This window comes from Megascapheus bottae, chromosome 19, assembly GCF_031878675.1.
Source record: "Megascapheus bottae isolate mThoBot1 chromosome 19, mThoBot2.hap1, whole genome shotgun sequence".
NCBI classification, from domain to species: Eukaryota; Metazoa; Chordata; class Mammalia; order Rodentia; family Geomyidae; genus Megascapheus; species Megascapheus bottae.
This window is the reverse complement of record NC_143527.1, coordinates 46,858,794-46,879,478: the sequence shown is the minus strand read 5'-3', so window position 1 is coordinate 46,879,478 and position 20,685 is coordinate 46,858,794. Positions and strand designations below refer to the sequence as shown.

At 39.3% G+C, this 20,685-nt stretch overlaps 1 protein-coding gene across 1 annotated transcript in view; it reads right to left on the bottom strand.

Moving 5' to 3' along the window:
* Piezo2 (piezo type mechanosensitive ion channel component 2) overlaps positions 1–20,685 on the bottom strand; it is a 367,270-nt gene that overhangs the window by 75,864 nt on the left and 270,721 nt on the right. Inside the window, exons 14-18 of the mRNA XM_090353510.1 lie at positions 20,503–20,626; positions 18,155–18,441; positions 14,808–14,956; positions 12,129–12,302; positions 12–220 (exon numbers count right to left, since the gene is read on the bottom strand). Coding sequence (XP_090209636.1) covers positions 12–220; positions 12,129–12,302; positions 14,808–14,956; positions 18,155–18,441; positions 20,503–20,626 — 943 coding nt within the window. The remainder of the gene's footprint in view (positions 1–11; positions 221–12,128; positions 12,303–14,807; positions 14,957–18,154; positions 18,442–20,502; positions 20,627–20,685) is intronic.

Here is a 20,685-nt window from a genome sequence, read left to right as displayed (position 1 = left end):
GAGATAGTTACCTGATGTTTCTTCCTCCTCTTCTGACTCCTCTTCGTCATCCTCTGATGCCTCACTGTCTTTCTCAAGCTCACCCTTCTTGGCCTTTTCAGAGTATCCCTCTAGTTTCTCCTCCCCGGGCTCCACCAGCTTTGGTATCACAGGTTTTTCCAGGCTAGAGGTGAGGTTTAGCATGGCCAGATCTGGGAGGCTTCCTTCAGGATGGGCCAATCTGTTTGGCAGAGAACAACAGAGTCAGAAGAAGAGGACCATGAGAGAGAAGAGCAAGGGGCAAGTCAAAGGAGGATAAATGAAACGAGAATCAGTACACGTACAAAGACCTTGCAAGGTGGGGTGTTAGCATCTTGCCATGTTTGGTTGGTTTGTTTTAAGTTCTTTTGAAAAACAAACTCTCAAGTCAAGGTTTTAGTAACTTTTCATATTCAAGTTCCAGTGACTAATCAGGAATGAGAGCTATTGACACCTAAACTTGACATTTCCCCCCCCCAGAGGAGGCAATGGTCAGAGTTTAGGATGTAGAAGCATGAAATGGCACATGTAGAGCAAGCATTTCATGACTTCACGGGGGGACTTACTCATTTTGGTGGATTGGTAATTTTTTCTTGATGCTGCTCAAAGTAATTGAAATAGAGAGGGAAAAAAAGGAGATGAGAACAGAAGAATTATAAGGAGAGTCAGAGATCATACATCATGCGACACATCACCCACTATTGCATTCCTGTATGCCTCTTGCAGGAACGGCCTAATGCCAAGTGCATGGCGGGATGGCATGAGTAGCGAGCTTTGGCTAGGACCCTAGGCTCAGCGACAGATCTGAGTGGATAGACTGCGGGTTTGTAAGGAGGAGAACACAGAGACTCCTGTGCCTTTTAGGAACACAACCAACCATCTTGTAAAAAGCAGGAAGGTTTCCTTTTTCAAATTCTTTAACAATGTGTGTTCTCAATCAACCTTGGCAGTAGCGAACCCCATGCTACCAGCTTCAAATATCAGTGCAACAGAAGCAAAATGCTCTCAGGAGTTGGGATGGATCGGCACCAAATCATGCCTGAGGGTCACTGATGGCAGCTATGCTGGTGGCAGCAGTGGCAGAAATGGGGAAGGAACCTTAGCCTCAGTAAGAAGGAAGTTCTCACTGAGTGCAGACAGCCACTCTGACCCTACAGTATCTCTCATAAGGTAAATGACAAGTACAATTCTTCTCTTCCATGTTGGTGTGTGTGTGTGTGTGTGTGTGTGTGTGTGTGTGTGTGTGTGTGTGTGTGTGTACTGATCCTGAGGGCTTGGGTGCTGCCTCTGAGATTATTTTTGCTCAAGGATGGTACTCTACCACTTGAGCCATAGCTCCACTTCTGGCTTTTTTTTGGTGCTTCACTGAGGATAAGAGTCATATGAAAGTTCCTGCCCTGTGTGGCTTTGAACCCTGATCCTCAGATCTCAGCTTCCTAAGTAGGTAGGATTCTAGGCATGAGCCACCGGAGCCTAGCCTAGTTCTTTTTGAAACCTGTGTCATTAGGCTGCTTTTTCTATGTCCCAAATGCAACTGGATGTGGCCACAGCCATCTATCTCTTCACTTCAAGCAGTGTTAGATTGTACTGTGTGAGAAGACACTGTCCGTCATTAGAACCAAGATTTTATGACCACCTCAGACTGCATTTTAAAGTCTGTATCATACAGACAGGAACACAACATGTTAATAATCACTATTATTTATGGAACAAAAAAACCATTAGCCACAAAAGGCTGCTTATGGTTCAGGATTTACCTGAACCATAGAGCAAAATGTCCCCATACTGCTGAGCGTTGGGCAGAGAGGTCAGTCATTAAATGGAGGAACCAAAGGAAGACCTGGAACAAGCCCTTCGGAAGATCTGCAATTCTTTCTAGAAACTTGTAATCCCCTATGAGACAGGTGGGGCTGAAGATGGAAGAGTTCTGAAATTTCACCACTCATGCTGCTCACTGTACTCTGACACAATCCTTATAAGGAAATGGGCCAGGCAACACCTAGGATGCTTTGGAAAAAGCGATTGAACCTTGAAAATTGTAACAGGTGGCAGAGAAAAAGGGGAAAATGTATATGGGACTGTTACATTCTAGCATAGGAGTTTGCTGGCTATCTGAGAACTTTGGTGAGTGGTATTTTGTACGGGATATTCATAGAATTGATGTGTCTGAAACATGTAGACATGAAAAAGTTTTAAATACATGATTGAATAATAATGCTTTTAAAATAATCAGTGTGAGTTTTTCTTAATATCTGTTGGTCTATCTATCTATCTATCTATCTATCTCTATCTTACCATACTTTTATGAAGGAAATAAAAAAAGAATGTTGAAAGTACGAGGTTTTGGAGTTAGAAAGGCAGACTGAAGGCTGGGTGTCAATGGCTCACAATTATAATCTTAGCTACTCATAAAACAGATCTGAGGACCACAGTTCAAATCCAGAATATCCCATGAGGCTAGTATCTCTGATTAATTAGCAAAAAGCCAGAAGGAGTACTGTGACTCAAGTGGTAGACTGTGACTCAAGTGGTAGACACCGGCCTTGAATGAAAAAGCTAAGCGAGAACATGAAGCTCTAAGTCCAAGCTCCAGTACTGGAACAACAGCAAAAACAAGTTGAAGCCCAATGAGATCATTTCCTACTGTGTGAAATGGCCAACTATTTAACATGCCTTGTAAGTCTCTGTTTGCTGGTCTGTAAAAGCTGGAATGGCTGTGCCTACTTCATGTGATATATAGAAAACAAAGAAACTTCTGTAAGTATGTAGTGACATTAAACCATCTTTGAGATTTTCTTATACTGAGTTTTAATAACCCTCTAATATAAGGCAGAATTAGAAATAATGTTCTTACAAGGGACCACTCAACAATGGACATGAGAGAAGATGCTAAACGGTATAATTCGCTCCTCAGCCCATTCTTTGGCAGTTTGTGTACTTAAAAGAAACCTTCAGAACACATTCTGATGCTTCTTCCTGGGAATGTTGGAGACAACAGTCTTATTGTTTATTCACACTGTTGGGTATGGCTTCTGAAAACTCTATATACTGGGAGGCAGACTTCCTTCATTATAGATGTGTCATGCGCATCCACAGAGGGTGAACAGGTTCTAGTCTGCTACACAGATCAGCTGACACAGAAAACTATGAACTCAGCCTTTCTTCCCCTTAGTAAATAATCATAAAAAATCTTGACATTTTTCTCCCTCAAAATCAATGTTAAAAGCACATTCTGGTGAATGAATACATCCTCAAAATGTCAGGCTAAGGAACTGAGAATGCTATTTTTTGGGGGGGGCAGTTCTGGGGCTTGAACTCAGGGCCTGTGCACTGTCCTTGGGCTTTCTCAAGGCTAGTGCTTTACCACTGGAGCCACAGCACCACTTCTGGCTTTTTCTGTGAAATACTTACAATTCTTCACTGATCATTTTGTGTTACTTATTTATAATTCAGAGGAAAGTTTTTTTGTTGTAGGACTCCAGATAGACACATGGATGGGCCCACTGTAGTCTGGGAGAATCTCCTTTCTTCCCTCATATGAAATGATTCCACCTGCCTGTCTCTGTGAGGAATTCACAGTCTTCTCTTTACATTTACTTCATGTTTACAGATACTTTTGTGGCCTTGCCTTTATATTGGTTTAGGCTCTAAGCTCTTACTGCGTGTTTCATAGGTAAACTGTTTCTCCTTTCCAATTCTAAGAGATGTTATCTATCTGTTCATTTATTCCTCCACTCTCCCCTTCATGCCCTCAATCTATGCATCTCTCCCTTTGTACCCACATCATTTTATTTTCAGTATGTGTTGTGGGCATTCTCTCCTTGAAGAAGGAATTCTAGTCTAGCTTTAGCCAGTTCCTTGGCCAAGACGGTGCTGATTTTGGTACTCACTGTGATCCACTGAGTGTCAAGTTTGACATTCTACGCTCTGGGGACACAATCTTCTTTGAAACAGAAGAAACAAATTTTACTTTCGAATGATGACTCAATTTTGAAAAGCCATCTGTTAAGCTACTTTCTGTATGAAAATGTTGTCATTATAAAACTCCTTAGTTTATATTCTATTCTGTATGTGTGTGTGTGTGTGTGTGTGCATGCATACGTGTGTGTGCATGCATGCACACACATGCTGGGTCTTGAACTCAGGGCTTGGACACTGTCCCTGAGCTTTCTTGCTTGAGTCTGGCATTCTACTCTTTGAGACACAAGTGTACATCTGGCTTTTTTTTTGGCCAGTCCTGGGCTTGAGCTCAGGGCCTGAGCACTGTCCTTGGACTTTCTCAAGGCTAGAGCTCTACCACTTAAGCCTCAGCACCACTTCCGGCTTTTTTTTTGTATGTATGTGGTACCGAGGAATCGAACCCAGGTCTTTGTGCATGCTAGGCAAGCACTTTAACCACTAGGCCAAACTCCCGGCCCCCACATCTGGCTTTTTTTTTTTGCTGGTTTGTTGGAGATAAGAGTCTCATAAACTTTTCTGCCCAGGCTGGATTTGAACTGAGATCCTCAGATCTCAGACTCCTGAGTAGCTCGGATCAAAGGCATGAGGCATTAGTGTTTGGCTTTTATTCATTTCAAATTATTTGAAATCGGAATATATGAAATGTAAATTGTATTCACTCTTTTCATTAGACAAATTTGTAGTTTATGGTATCAATTAACAGTTAAAGTGAAATATCTTCCATTATTTTAGTGTATGACCTCAGTAATATTTAAAGTAGAATATTTGTAAGGTTTAGGATAATTGATTTTCTAGAATCTATAATTAATTTTAGGGGATTGTATTCACACAGAATCAACTGATTTGTGAATTTAATATTGTTTCTTACATGCGAATGGTAGTGATTCCTTCACAAATACCTACTACGCAAGACTGTACGGATTAGGTTTTGCTTCTGAAAGCTAAAATATTCTAATTCACACTGATTATTATATTAAGTAAGTTTGATTTCCTGCACCTTTCACATTATTAGGGCTTTATCAAGATGGCTCACAGTTCTCAACATGCTCTATTACTCTACATCTTGTAAAATATTGTCTAAGTATTAATCCACCAGTATGCTGAATTGTAGGTCGAATTCTTCTTTTAATTTGTAAATTACCCTTCTAAAGATATTTTTTTCTCCTCATAAAACAACAGTAACAAAGTAACTTGTGAGTGTATGCACACTTCATAAGGAGACACCTCTCATTTTAAGGTTCTTGTAGGTCCTACTCAAATTTGGACATACTATACACATCACATTTAAGAAGAATACATTGTGAAAAGAGGGACCCTTGGTTTGTTTGATGTGTCCTCAGCGGCATCGTCTCTGACATCTTTTATATTAAACTTTCCTCTATAAAGGAGAAATTGAATTGAGAAGATCATGGTAAAGTCTGAGTATTCCAAGATTTTAACTATTTTGGTTGATGTTGATACTTGATGGCAGCCATGTCTTAACTGAGTAAAACTAAATGTTAAGAGGCACAGAGAAAGAGAGGGTCATTCCTTTGGCTTGGAGAGGTAGGGTTTATGGAGATGCTCAAGATTTCTGACTGGTGTCTCTTACATCTTATTTCTCTACTTAGCAGCTAAAAGCCACAGGCAGAATTTTCTCTCTGATGCCGTCCAGAACTCTGGGCCCTGACAGACCCCAGGGCCAGGCAAGTTTCATTCTATTTTCCCCTACACCTTCTCCAGGACTGCATCCATTCATTCATTTTGCCTCCTTGGGTTTGCCAGACCTAGTTATCTGCATTAGGATTTTTCTCGAAGAGAAACTTTTGTTGTTTTGGTGCCAGTACTGGGGCTTGATCTCAGAGCCTCTTACTCTTGCTTGGCTTTTTCACTTAAGGCTGACTAGAAGGTCTACTATTTGAACCACAGCTCCACTTACCCTAAGAAAAACATGAATTCAATAGAAAACCAAAACCTGGTTTGTTACTCAAGTTTATTGTAAAATGTATATTTCTCTTAACTAAAAACTAACTTTACTACTGATATGGAATTTTTGAGAGTGAAAAATTTCATTGACATGCTTAATGGAGTAAGAATAGGATTGGGAGTTTAACCTAGTGATAGAGTGCTTGCCTAGCATGCATAAAGACCTGGGTTTGATTCCTTGGTACCTCATACATAGAAAAGCCAAAAGTGGTGCTGTGGCTCAAGTGGTAGAGTACTAGCTTCGGAGAAAGCCCTAGGACAGTGCTCAGGCTCTGAGTTTAAGCCCCAGGAATGGCAAAAATATAGTTTGAGGATACAGAACCTTAAAGATCTTTGCTCAGTTCTTGTGGGACATTTTGTGGGCACCTTGCACTTACAAAGCTCACTTTTGTAATGGGTGAATACTCAGTGCGGGTTTTCTCTCTCCAAGTCATTGGTCCTCATCTGAAAGGAGGACCTCATTCCAGTGCTGCAGACTTATGATGAAAACTACTGGCTAGGAAATATCCTTCTTGCCAAGCACCACTGGCTCATGCCTATAATCCTAGTTATTCAGGAGGCTGAGATCTGAGAATCACAATTCAAAGCCAGCCTGGGCACAAAAATCCATGAGACTCTTCAATTAACTACCAGAAAACAATAAGTGGTGCTGTAGTTCAAGTGGTAGAGCACTAGCCTTGAGCTGAAGACCTCAGGGACAGTGCCCAGGCCCAGAGTTCAAGCCCCAGAACAGACAAAAAAAAATCTTTCTTCAAATCTGTGTTGATCTTGCAACTAGAGATACAGTTGAAATTTTGATGTCTGTCAACCACACATTGCTGTGAATATCAATCAAGAAGTAAGGCTGGGAGAGAGTGACTTGTGAATACCTTAGATCATTCAGGCCTGAGGAGCTTATGCAAGCGAGATAAGCCAAGCAGGTGATGGAGGTCTGAAAGGCAGAGTGTCAGGACAGCCCCAGTGACAAAGTGCCATAGGAATTCAGATGAAGGGCAGGTGACTTTTAGCAAGATGTTGGCATTTATGAGAGCCTGTGTGTGTGTGTGTGTGTGTGTGTGTGTGTGTGTGTGTGTGTGTGTCGGAGGTGGTTCTTGAGCTGAGCTCTTCAGTAAATATGTTCAAGAAAGAGACGGACTCTCAGGTAAGCCTTGAACGGATTCTACCACAAGATAATAAAGTCAATGGGATGTTAAGTTAGGGCTGAGAGTAACTGCTGAGCACCAGCTGAAGACCCTCAGCAACCTCCACAACCACCTGGCAGTGCCTTTTGGCGTAGCACCCAAATAGCTTGGTTTGCAGAATACCTCCACAAGCATACCTGGAAGCCACTGTTCACTATCTGGTGGCATTTTTTTTTAATTTATAAAGCAGGAAAGAGTTTGAACATACCAAGAGACATTTTCAAGCAAGAGAGAAAACATCAAAGTACCCACCTATTTATTATTAGATACACACGGCCATTGACTTTGGCATGGCTGCGAGGTGAGACAAAAGCACAAGAAGGCAATGGGAGATGGGAGGGAGAGAGAAGAAGACAGTTAGACAGAGACAGTGATGTAGGCCATATTTTAGGCTTCCTATCACCAGATGTGTCGTCATCTACACAGGGTGTGCAGCCTGGAAAGAGTGTAGGCAACAAGAATCTACAGAAACAGGAAATCAGACACATGCAGGAAACATGCTTAGTAATAATGTGGCCCCCTTTTCCCTTCTCTTTTACCTCCCAAATATTTTCATTGCCCTACTATTCCTAGTTTTTTATTATTATTTAATAATCTTTTTGTGTCTGTTGTGGGGCTTGAACTCTGGGCTTGGACACTATCCCTGAGCTCCAGCTCAAGGCTGGTGCTCTACTACTTGAGTCATACTGTCACTTCCAGGTTTTGTTTTGTTTCTGTGATGGTTAGTTGGAGAGAAGAGTCTCATGGACTTTTGTGCTGGGACTGGCTTTGAGCTGCAGTCCTCAGATCTCAGCCTCCTGAGTAGCTAGGATTATAGGCGTGAGCCACAGGCAGCCAACTTATCCTTTAGTAGTTATAGAGAAAAGTTCCAATGTAACATGCCAATTTGTGAGTACAAACTGCCTGTTGATCAATATCATCCCTTTGGTCATCTTCCCCACCACTCCCAACCCCACATAGCCTCAGTTTACCTAGTTTCATGGCAACTCATGTGCATTAAACATTATCCTAGCATTCGCCCACCCTTCTCTCCATTGTCTTTCCCTCTCCCCTTGACCTTACCCAGTTCATTACATTTGTTCCAGTTTTTTTTTTATACTTTTGGGTAAACTACAAGTTAATAGTTCAAAGGAGTTACACCAAAGGCCTCTCCCCACATACACCATATTGTAGTTAATGTGTTGGTATAAATATGACCTTTTATATGCTTACATATATATTTATAATATAGATCTAACTTCTATACATGAGAGAAAATGTGTCCTATTCTTATACCTTCCAGTTCACACAATGCATCTAAACGCTAGCAATGTTTAAATATTTTAATGTAATCTTTTTTTTTGTGGGTCATGGGGCTTGAACTCGGCCTGGACACTGTCTCTGAGTCTTCAGCTCAAGGCTACCGTGTTACCCTTGAGCCAAGCCCCACTTCCCGTTTTCTAGAGGTTAATTGGAGATAAGAGCCTCAGGTCCTTTTGTACCCAGGCTGGCTTTGAACCTTGAACCTCAGATCTCAGCCTCCTGAATAGTTAGGATTACAGGCATGAGCCACCGTGCCTGGCTTTAATGCAATCTTATGAAAAATAACTATTGGCTCCTTTACAAGAATTACAAAGAAGTCTACAAAGTAATTATAGTGGACACATTTTCCTTCAGATCTTCAAAAGCTGAAGTTGGAGAAAGAAGTTGTTTTGTTTCTGTATGTGTAACGATATTTTCTGACATGAACAACTGATAAAGAATTCTTAGTAAATTATTATTAAATAATGACAAATTTGTTATAATGAACATATTATTTTATATAATATACTATTATCAATATAGAAGTGAGATTAATTTGGATTACAATAGTTCCATCTTATGTATATCATAGAACATTTTCATAATACTAACTTTACACACAGAAGTGGCATCTGTCTGTACTACATGTATGAACACATAAACAATAAACACACAGGAGAAACAATAGTGACAGAAACAATAGTGTGACAGTTTAATAACTACAATTAGTCCTAATTCCAGATTTGTGGCATTTGTTTTTGGTAAATCATCCGAAAGGAGATAAGTACAGGAAAAGCAAAACCAGGCAGCCAGTCCCAACTTGGAAAATGTCTTTTTCTTTATTATTAATTCAATCACTGATTAAGAGTTCAATTAAAATATACTGTGATATAAAGCATTATTAGCTAGAAAAACACAATAAGAAAGAGTTTCTAAAAGGTAGGATATAAATTTTATGTGTAAAGTTAACTTTCGAGGACTTTGACATTGAAATTTTGCAGGAAATTTCAAAGGACAAAACATATCCTATGTGAGTTTTAAAATTTTCTCCCAGGTTCAAGGGAAGTGTTTTTCTACTGCTTTGAAAGAGGAAGCACATGTGCTTCAATTTTTTTTCAGGTAACTGGGTTTATATACCACCATCTCTTCTTTACAATTTCTTGTAAATTTCACTGTTAGGGAGTGATCTTGGAGTAATCACAGAGAGCAAAGGAGATAACAATCTGAAATTGCCCCCAGGTTCTTCAGGTCTGTTCTTTTTCTTGTCTGTGAGAGGGTAAGTGCCACAAAGTGAACAGACAACATTAATGTGGGACAATTCTCCTTACCCAGAATCTGCATAATTGGGAAAGGCAGTGCAGAACAGACTCAAAGGCAATTCTGGAACACGTTCAGCTCTTATATGTAAACGACGTCCAAAACCTGTGATATGTTTAGGCTGATCCTAAAATAGGTAGACTTTTCTGAATAAATTGTGGCCTATAGCTCTATTTTATCCTTGGGCTTTCTCAAGGTTCTACCACTTGAGCCACAGAACCACTTATGTATGTGGTATTGAGGAATTGAACCTGGGTCTTCATGCATGCTAGGCAAGCACTACCACTAGGCCAAACTCCCAGCTATAGCTCTATTTTATTAATGAAGGCAATGAAAGCCCCCGAATACTGGAAAGAACTTTGAAAGACAAGAAAATTCATGTGGAAGAGAAAGAAAGGATTTAGGAAAAAAAGTATTTTCAAAAGTCTTATTAGTAATGATCAATAATTACATTTCTTTCACAAATATAAATATGTTCTGCTAATCAGAAATATTGCTGGGTGATGCTAAGGTCTGAACACAGGGCACTGAACTTTCAAGGTAGGCAACACTTGAGCCCCTAAAATATTTTTATTCATTATTGAATATGATGTCTGAGAAATGCTGACAGTTAGAGTTAACTAGAGCGCATACATGGTTGATACCCACAGGTATCAAGATAATATTAAAAGTGATCAAATAATAATTTTTCTAATGGACAACTCACTTTTTCTAGGTAGCCACAGTCTTTATAAACTCAAACTTAAGGTGATTTCCATTATCAGCAAGCACAGGTTTCTAAAACACTTAAGATTTCCCAATGCCTGGTTATAGTTACAGAGATCGGAGTAAATGTATGGAAGCCTGATCATTTAGCCCCATCCGCACACAGGCAAGATGGCTAAGAACCACACTGACTGGCATCTCACCATGCTATTGGCTGGTAGTCACTTGGAGAGTCTACTCAGAATGAAAACTAAGTATGACATTAAACCAAACCAATACAGAAAGCAAATCTACAGTATCACAAAGTATATTTCATTATCAAATAGCAGTATTTCAGAGTTACCTGTAATTTCAGTTCTTCCTGGAACAGAAAACTGAGAATGAGAGATTTAGTCTACTTCATGATGTAATCGTGTGATCAATTATTTCCTTAGAAATTAAAGAATTAAATTTCCAATCATTTGTGCTTTTATACTAGTGTCAGTTTTTCTTTTTTTTGCTCTATTAGTTTCATGTAGCAAGTATTTTTCTAAGAACTCAATCATAGACTAAGTATGGGACAGAACAAAATTGCTCAGCATTAAAATCAAGAGAATGATTATAATTTTCCCATGATAGCAAAGGAGGATTTGTGATAACCCATTATAGTTTCAGTAAACATAGAGAAGCCATATCCTGTCTATTACTTCTAAATAATTTATATTTATTGACGAAGAGAAAGCCACAGTAAACAGTTAAAAGAAGACATTGTCTTTATTTCCTCTTCTTAGATACTTTCTTGATTGCTAGCAGACTGCAGTTTCTCTGCTTTTGGCTAAGGTTCACCCTTTCTAGAATTTAAAAATCATATTCTTGTGGTGTTTTTTTATATGTAGTTAGCAAAATGCAAAACTCACTCCTGAATTATGCTATGAATGTCCTAAAAACATATAACCAGTGTACACACAAAATACCCACCACCAGACTGGGTGCTGCTGGTGGTTCATGACCTAAGGATCATGGTTCCAAACCAGCACAGGAAGAAAAGTCCATGACATTCCTAACTCTAATTAACCAACAAAGAACTGAAAATAGAGGTAAATAGAGGTGTGGCTCAAGTGGTAGTAACAGCCTTGAGCAAAAAAAGTTGAGAATTCAAGGCCCTAAGTTCAAGTTCAAGCTGCAGTACCAGCATGCATGCATGTGTGCATTTGCAAACACACACACACACACACACACACTGAATCGGCAATGATTTTTTTTTTGCTAGTCCTGGGGCTTGAACTTAGGGTCTGGGTGCTGTCCTTGGACACTTTTTGCTCAAGGCTAGCACTATTCTGGCTCTTTCTGTATATGTGGTACAAAGGAATCGAACTCAGGGCTTCATACATGCTAGGTGAGCACTCTACCTTCTGGCCCCATCAATGGATTTTAGAATTATGATCAAAGCTCTTGTGAATCTACTTATGGGATTAGAGAACACTCTACATGAATCAGTTGTAATTCATTCCAAACTATTTCAGAAAGTGTTATCAAATAGTCTGTATTCTTTCTGTGTTACTTTCTCTGTCTCTCTGTCTCTCTCTGTCTCTGTCTCTGTCTCTCTCTCCTTCTCCCCGTCCCTCCCTCCCTCTCTGCATGAAATAGAACACTAGATTCACAAAAACTTGTTAACAGAGCTTAACTTCCTGATAACAAGAGTTAAGTACTTCACTGGCTCACCTGTAGATGGTGTTGTCTTCCTTGCTGGGGATGGCCTTGAGGTCTGTGAGTTCAAGGAAGCGGTCATGGAAATAGTGAAGGTGTAAAATGCACACCAGCAGAAAGGAGGTGGGGATGAATATGCGAGTGAATAATTCAGCCACAGTAAACTGCTTTAAGCCAAGATCCTCAAGCCTGTTGAAAACAAGACAAAAAGCAAGATGCTTTCTTGGACAATGCAGGCACTGTCAGGTGCTCTCTCATCACCCTCATTCTTGGTATCCTTCTTGAACACCACCCTGAGTTAGTTTTTATTTTCACTAATCCAAGCCACTTGCTTTTACCATGGACATAAACAACCTTGACACTGCCAAGTTCAATGGCTATCTATCTTCCTCTTGTCCCTGAAATAATCCTTGTCAAGATATTACTACACATTCCTGGCTTTCTTTTCCATTACCATATTCTCCTTTCCTTCTCTCTTTACCTCCCTTCCTCCTTCCCCCCACCCTGCCCCGTCTCTCTGTACCTCTAGACACTGAAATATCCCCAGGACTCACTTTGGGATCACTTCTCCACTTGTCTTTTTCTCCTGGTGCTCTCACTATGTCCCAGGGATTAATCCACCATCCTAATACCAAAGACATAAATGCCTTTTCCTGTGAGCTCTCATCCCCACATTGCTAATGAAAACTAGCTGTTCCAAGGTAACTTCATACTTAGTGTTCTGAAAACTGTTCATGCTCTCCCTCTTTTCCTTAGAGAAGTTTCTCTTTATGTTCCTATTTCTATGCTGGTTTTCTCTGCATCAGTAAACAATATACCCATCTGCCCTGCACGAAGTTCAGAACTCAGGAAACCATGATTCCTTCCCTTCTTAACACATTCCTCTGCATTTGCTTTAACATTCTCTAACCAGCCAGTGTTGCAATCTATCTGTCTTTGCCCTGATCTGCTCAGAGAGAATTCCCCTTGTTTCTCATAGCTGTTATATAAGATGTAGTCGCATTTTTATTTACTACACCTCAAGTTTTCTCGATTAGTCAGCGATCTTTAAGTCCTTGGAAATGTCCAAATGAAATTTCCCCACTGTCCCTTTCCTTTCCTCTCAACAGGCAAAACTTCTGTGAGTTCCTCACATGTATCAGGCCACATTCAGTCTTGTCACAGAACATTTGAATCTGGTACTGGTTCCTTCAGGAGTTCTCTTCTGTACCTGAAACCCACCCCGACTTTTCCCAATACAAGTTGTTTCTTAACCTTCAAGGAGAGTTAAAAGGACACCTGCTTAGAAGACAATTGAAACCACAATTTATAGTTTCCCCTACCATTCCATCAGCCTGCACTTTTCCTGCACAGACTCACCACAATTTGAAATAAACTTGGAGAGAGTAAGTGGTTGGTAGACCTCATAAGACTTAGATTTTCTTGTTTCCTATTGTATCCCCAGGATGAGTATTCAATAAAATTTGTAAATAAACATGGCAGATGTGTTTATTTAGCTACATGACATTTTTTTTTTGTTCTTGTTGCCAGTGTGTACCAGTTCTGGGGCTTGAACTCAGGTGCTGCATCTTAGTTCTTTTGCTCAAAGCCAGTGCTCTACCACTTGGTCAACGTTCTACCTCTGTTTTTTTTTTTTAAAATTGGTTTATGGGAGATAAGAATTTCATAGACTTGCCAGGCCCGGTGGCTCACACCTGGAATCCTAACCATTCAGGAGGCCGAGATCTGAGAATCAAGGTTCAAAGTCAGCCCAGGCACAAAAGGACCTGACTCTTATCTCCAGTTAACCTCTAGAAAAAGGGAAGTGGGGCTTGGCGAGCTCAGGAATACTATCCAGGCCCAGGAGTAGGGTGGTGGATTTGACCTGAAGAGCTCAGGAATAACATCCAGGCCCAGGGGTAGGGTGGTAACCTTGAGCTGTAGAGCTCAGGGACAACACCCAGCCGAGTTCAAGTCCCATGACCCACAAAAAATGAAACAAAAACAAAAACCTTACAGACTTTCTTGCCCAGGCTAGTTTGGAACTATGATCCTCAGATAGCTGCCTTATGAAAAGCATGGATTATAGACAGAATACCCCACTGCTTGACTCCTTTTTATTCCTTTTCTTCTTAATACTTTATCATCCAACTCTCAGTGCTGGCCAGGCTTCCAAACTAATTCCAGATGTTTAGAGAAGCAAATTAGAAAAGGAGAAAGCACCATCCATTAATCATACAGGCCATGATATCTCTACATCGTTGGGCCCTCAGTACCTGAGCAAATGGCTTCTGTATGGCTCTAAGTTCACTTTCAGTCTAAGCCCAGAAACATGGAAAAGAAAAGGCTTTGCTTGATGTAGAGCACATGAATTACATAAGTCTTTGAGCTAAAGGACAAAGCTGCATACAGAAGGCAGAAGTTGGATGTAGTACTGTACAGATGCATTTCCCATAAACCAACAACAGAAAGAAACACTTTCTTGAAATAGGGCTGAAAAACATTAATTTGTCAGCCAATATTTGTGGAATAGCTACTACATTTTAAGCTTTAAAAGAAGAAAAACAAAGAAAAAAGAGTTCATATCCCAGTATGTATAAGCTCCCCAAATCATCCTGTTTTATTAGAATCCATTAGGTGCTGTAAGCAACATATTCTCAGACTATTCAACTGGCTTAGCTGCTTCTCATTCCATCCTGCACCAAAATCACGTACTTTTCTTTTTTCAATCCGGTCATATTTTGCCACAGGCCCGGGAAGTTTTCAAATTGATATGTATATATAAAGATAAGCACCAACATAGTATAGATCACCACTGACATCCAAAAATATTTCAGGATTTTTCTCCACCATTCATAGTGCACCTGAGAATCACAAAAGACAAAGAAGACAAACATGCTATTGGAAAACTCACCACATTTTTACATCATTTAACTAAAACAAGTGATCCTATAGAAAAATGTTGGAAAATAGTCCGATTTTTAAAATTCTTTAAGGCGTTCATCTTTAAGTGGGTGGATCTTCGTTAGACTTGGGGTTATACTAGCTATTGTGAACAGTTGCTAAGCAACGTCAGTGTTCTCCTTGGTAAGTAGATACTTTGCAGAGCTGTTATGCAGACACTAAAGCAGGGTACAGGTGGCTCATACCTATAATCCTACTCAGGAGGATGAAATTTGAGGCTCAAACTTCAAAGCCAACTTCAGGCAGGAACATCTTATGAGACCCTAGGACTTTTATCTCCAAGTATCTGTATCTATCTACATCTATCAAAAAGCCAGAAGTGGAGCTTTTGCTCAAGTGGTCTAGTGCCAAACTCGCATGGGTAATGAAGTTAAGAGACGTTGCCCAGGACCTGAGTTCAAGCCCCAGGATGAGCACAAATATAAAATGAGAACAGTAAGATGATACTTAGAAGGTTTCTAGCACATTATCTCATCTTTTGATGGCACTCAGCTAATACTATGTTATGGTGGTTGTTACTGGTCAAGGAAACTGCATCAGTTCTGAAATCCAATATGGGGTTTTAGTAATAACAATATAAAATAATCATACAGGAATCTTTATCATAAGCTATGGCTAGTCATTAGAGATTGTTTAGCATATACTTTTTATTTTATTTTTATTGTAATTAATAGAAGGGTTACATTACCTTCACCAGATAGAAGGTACATTGCTTTACAAACATTGATACCCCTTCTCATGTTTTTGTCCCCATTTCCCTCCCTCCACCCTTCCCCTCATCTTGTTTTCCCCTTCCTTATCCTATTTCAAATAAATAAACATATATACAATATACCAGATAACAAGATAAGACACTGTAACAATATGAGATAACCAAGGGACAACAAAAGAGATGAGAAATGACATAGTACATTAAGAACAACAATCACATTATACAGCTCTTGTTTCCATATCCTGGAGGTCCTTTCATTTAGCCTCATCCTATATGGCCTTATGTATCTAGGGTTTGGCCTCCTGTAGACCTCTGCTAGGAGTGTCCAAGGACATACTAAATCCACTAGCACAACGATGTTCACTGTAGCACTATTTACCACAGCAAAGATATGGAACCAACCTAGATGCCCCTCAATTGATAAGTGGATCAACAAGATGTGGTATTTATACACAATGGAATTCTATGCTGCCATCAGAAAAAATGACATCACCCCATTTGTAAGCATATACTTTTAAAAAAGTGTCCAAAATCTGGGTGCCAAAGGCTCACATCTGTAATCCTACTCAAGAGACTGGCCACTAAGGGTCACAGCTCAAAGCCAGCCCAGGCAGGAAAGCCCATGAGACTCCTCTCTAATTACCCACCAAAAAGCTGGAAGAATTGACTAGAATCCATATAGGTGTTGTAACTGGTATATATTCAAACCATTCAACTAGGGTGGCTGTGGCTGTGGCTCAAGTGACAGGGCATCCGTTTTAAGCCAAAAGACTGAAGGACAGAGCCTAGGCCCTGAGTTCAAACCCTGGTACTTGCGCATACACACACACACACACACACACACACACACACACACACACACTAAAACAGTGTTAAAGATTATTATTGATTTTTGAGAGCTTTTATATCTCTATCCTATATACTCTGGTTTATTTTTATGGCTTTATTTGGTTTGTTGGTTCCTGCAAGAATATTTTACTGTTACTATTTTATTTATAATATTTTATTATTACTATCATTGGATTTCTTCTAGATCAGTTAAAACTGTGTGTACAAACACAAAATCATTTTAATATTATCTTTTTACAAATTGTAGTTAAGGAAAAACTTACACACTTAATGTACACATGCATGCAAATGTGTACATACACATACACACATGTATTAGTAGTTTTCTTGACATCAAGCTTTGAAATAATAGCTAACCAGGGAATCCTCTATTGTTTAAGATGATCTTAACATTGCTTTTAATGTATTATATATTCAAAAATATAATCTAGCTATACAAATTTCTTTCTTTCTTTTCTTTCTTTCTTTCTTTTTTGTCTCTTTCTTTCATTTTTTGCCAGTCCTATGTTTGAGCTCAGGGCCTGTGCACTGTCCTTGGACTTTCTCAAGGCTAGAGCTCTACCACTTGAGCCTCAGCACCACTTCTGGCTTTTTCTTATGTATGTGGTACTGAGGAATCGAACCTGGGGCTTTGTGCATGCTAGGCAAGCACTCAGACACTAGGCCAAAGTCCCGGCTCAGATTTCTTCTTTAAATTAAGACTTTATGATAAATTAATGAACTTTTTCTGATCTTCTAAGTATCTAAAAGTTTATAGTTGAGAATGAATTGACAGTAGTCACCTCCCATTTTAGGATTTTGAAGACAATGCTTGAATTTTTTTTTAAAATTGTGATTAATAGGGTTACAGTTACATTTGCCAGATAGAGTGTGTGTTACTTCACACACATTGATACCCCTTTTAATGTTTTTTGTTTTTGTCGATTATGGGGCTTGAACTTTGGGCCTGGGTGTTGTCCCTGAGCTCTTCAGCTCAAGGCTACCGGCCCATAGCACTACTCCCAGTTTTCTAGAGTCTCATGGTCTTTAGTGCCCAGGCTGGCTTTGATCTGTGATACTAAGATCTCAGCCTCCTGAGTAGCTAGAATTACAGGCATGTGCCACCACACCTGGATAATTCTTGAATTTTATTAATCATTCTCTACGATATGTTCATAGAATTATAAACCCTTAAAAATATTGGAAAATGGCTGAGATTGTGGCTTAGTGGTAGCATGCCCAAGCCCTGTCATGGATTCTTCAGTATTGCATAAATAGAAAAAGCCAGAACTGGAGCTGTGGCTCAAGTGGTGGAATGCTAGCCTGGAGCAAAAACAGCTCAGGGACAGTGTCCAGGTCCTGAATTTAAGCCCCAGGACTGGCAATACAAACACACACACACACACACACACACACACACACACACACACACACACGCACACAGATGAACATGCATGCACACACATGCATATATATTTGTGCATATGTATATATATATATCGGCAAAGAAAGTTCATAGATAAAAACCATTGAAAACTGGAGAGCAATCTTTACCTACCTGGTACAAGGCCACACAGAACAGGAAGAGCACCATGTAGATGATTTTGTACATTACTATTTTCCCCTCGAAGCTGACGAAGAAGAACATGCCCCCGCAGACATAGATCCAATACTTGATGAACATGGCTATCACCAGATTGCCTAGCACCTTCATGATGTCCTGGTCATCCTCCTCCTCTTCCTCTTCCTCCTCCCTCATTTTCTCTTGCTTCTCTTCCTTTATTTCCTCATCTTCCTCCTTCTCCCTGGGTTCTCCTTCCACTTGTATATCTTGAAGTTCTTCATCTTCAAAATAGAAAACAGTGCCATTACCACTCTGATTTGTCTGACAGATACTGCATTTTGGCTCTATAATGTACATGGGACGCAAATGCATGTATTTTTTTTAGTTTAAAAATGAGATTTATTGAGAAAATAGTTCCATGGTATGCAAATGTGATACTTATGTCATCAAACACCACAAAATGCATGTATTTTATGAGTTAGTATATAACTTGGGTGATTTTAGACTAGTCTAAGACACAAAGCAAGATTGACACTGAATTCATAGCCTTCCTGAAATGTAGTTAAAAGAAAATAACTTTGGTAATATTTTATACTAATCTCTTTCTAGAATTTTTCTTCAATTTGTTATTTCATAATTTAGAATCTACAAAATAAATATATAATGATAATGTAAGTGAAAATAACTATCAGTTTTAAATTCTCATTCTTTCATGGCTCTATACAATCTAAGCAGTACTTGACTGTAATTAATCCTAACAACCTTAATCTTAATGTATGCCTGTAAGTATCTAAAACTACAAATAAAGCTATCATTTAGCTTAAATCATGTATGAGGAATTATCACAAATTAATTTTATGCATTGGAATTAAGATGCTTCATCTTGTTTTGAAATATGTTAATACTCAGGACTTAATCCCTGGGTCACCAAATCTATCTAATTTAAATAATCCATTCAAGAAACTCAGTAGATTCTCAGAGTAAGATGTGTGAAAATGAAGGATTAGATTATTTATCTTACATGAACCATTCTTTACCAAAATTAATTGGCTAACTGATCTGCTGAGTAGATATTCAATCCTATGAAGGCAAGATTTGACTCTCCACGATATATTTTGTTACTGTGTGATTTAATATACAGCTATATGCTCAGAGATAATCTCATTAAGGTTACTAGCCAGGTTTTTGAGAGTAACCTGTCCAAAACTGAATGCTTCTTTTTTAATTTTATTGTTGGGATAATGTATAGAAGGGTTACAGTTACATTCATCAGGTAGTAGGCGCATTATTTCTGTCACATTGGTACCCCTTCTCATGTTTTTGACCCCATTTCCCTCCCCCTAATCATTGCATTTTCTCCCTGCCCTTCCCTATTTCAAATCCCTTCCCTATTTCAAATAAACATATATACAATATACCCAGTAACAAAGTCATATACAGTTACAACACAGAATGCCTCTTGACCTCATAATGTTTCCAGTCCTCTAAATATCAATATTATCACTAATGATAAGTCCACAGAGTTGGGGAGCAAACTGTTCCCTTTTACCTATTTATCATTAAAAGCATAGAGATGCTGATCAGCTAACTTACTTCTCCTTTCCCGTCCTCCTTTCCTCCCTTTCTTTAGTGATATTTTGTTTTTAGAAAAGAAGAGGATTTTAATTAAGCATATTTAAGTCAGTTCTTGGGTTCCATTTCTCACTGAAATTATGCCATGAGACTATCACATTAAACAAAGTAAACCACATTCAAAAAATAAAAATGACGTTAGTTTTTCATATGCCCTTGAAGAAATCATTACATTTTTCTGCCTCTCAGTTGCTTCTTCTTTTGGCCATGTCTTTTGTGAACATACAATGGGGAATTGTAAAATTGCCCTGTGGAGTCTTACAGTGTTAAAATCATGGGTTCTATCCTAACATCAAATTTTATAAAACTTTAAAGAACTAAGATTAAAGGCTACAGTCTCTACTACTGTTATTTGTGGCTTCAAGTTCACAATCAACTTTAACTCCATCTAAAGTCCAGGGTGTTTTTTGTTTGTTTGTTTGGTTTTGTTTTTGCCAGTCCTGGGGCTTGAGCTCAGGACCTCAGCACTGTCCTTGGACTTCCTTAATTCTAGTGCTCTACCACTTGAGCCTCAGCACTACTTTTGGCTTTTCTGTGTTTATGGTACCGAAGAATTGAACGTGGGTCTTTGTGCATGCTAGGCAAGCACTCTACCACTAGGCCAAAATCCCAGCCCCTCAGAGTGTATTTTTTTTTCAGGTGTATTTGGAGCTCTTTGTAATTCTGCTCAGCATAGAAATTTGTACTCCAATACTCCCCAGAGGGCTTACCTTTCTCTTCAAGCTCCTCACTTCCAATCTTGACTTCAGACAAAAGAGCTTCCTTTTCCTGAAGGGCCTTTTGCTCTGTGAGGTGCTGTCTCAGAAGCAGCCAAAAGGTAATAGTGAAAAGAATCTGAAATCAGAGTGAGAAAAATAACTCAGTACCATCTGCAGTACAAACACATCCTCTAT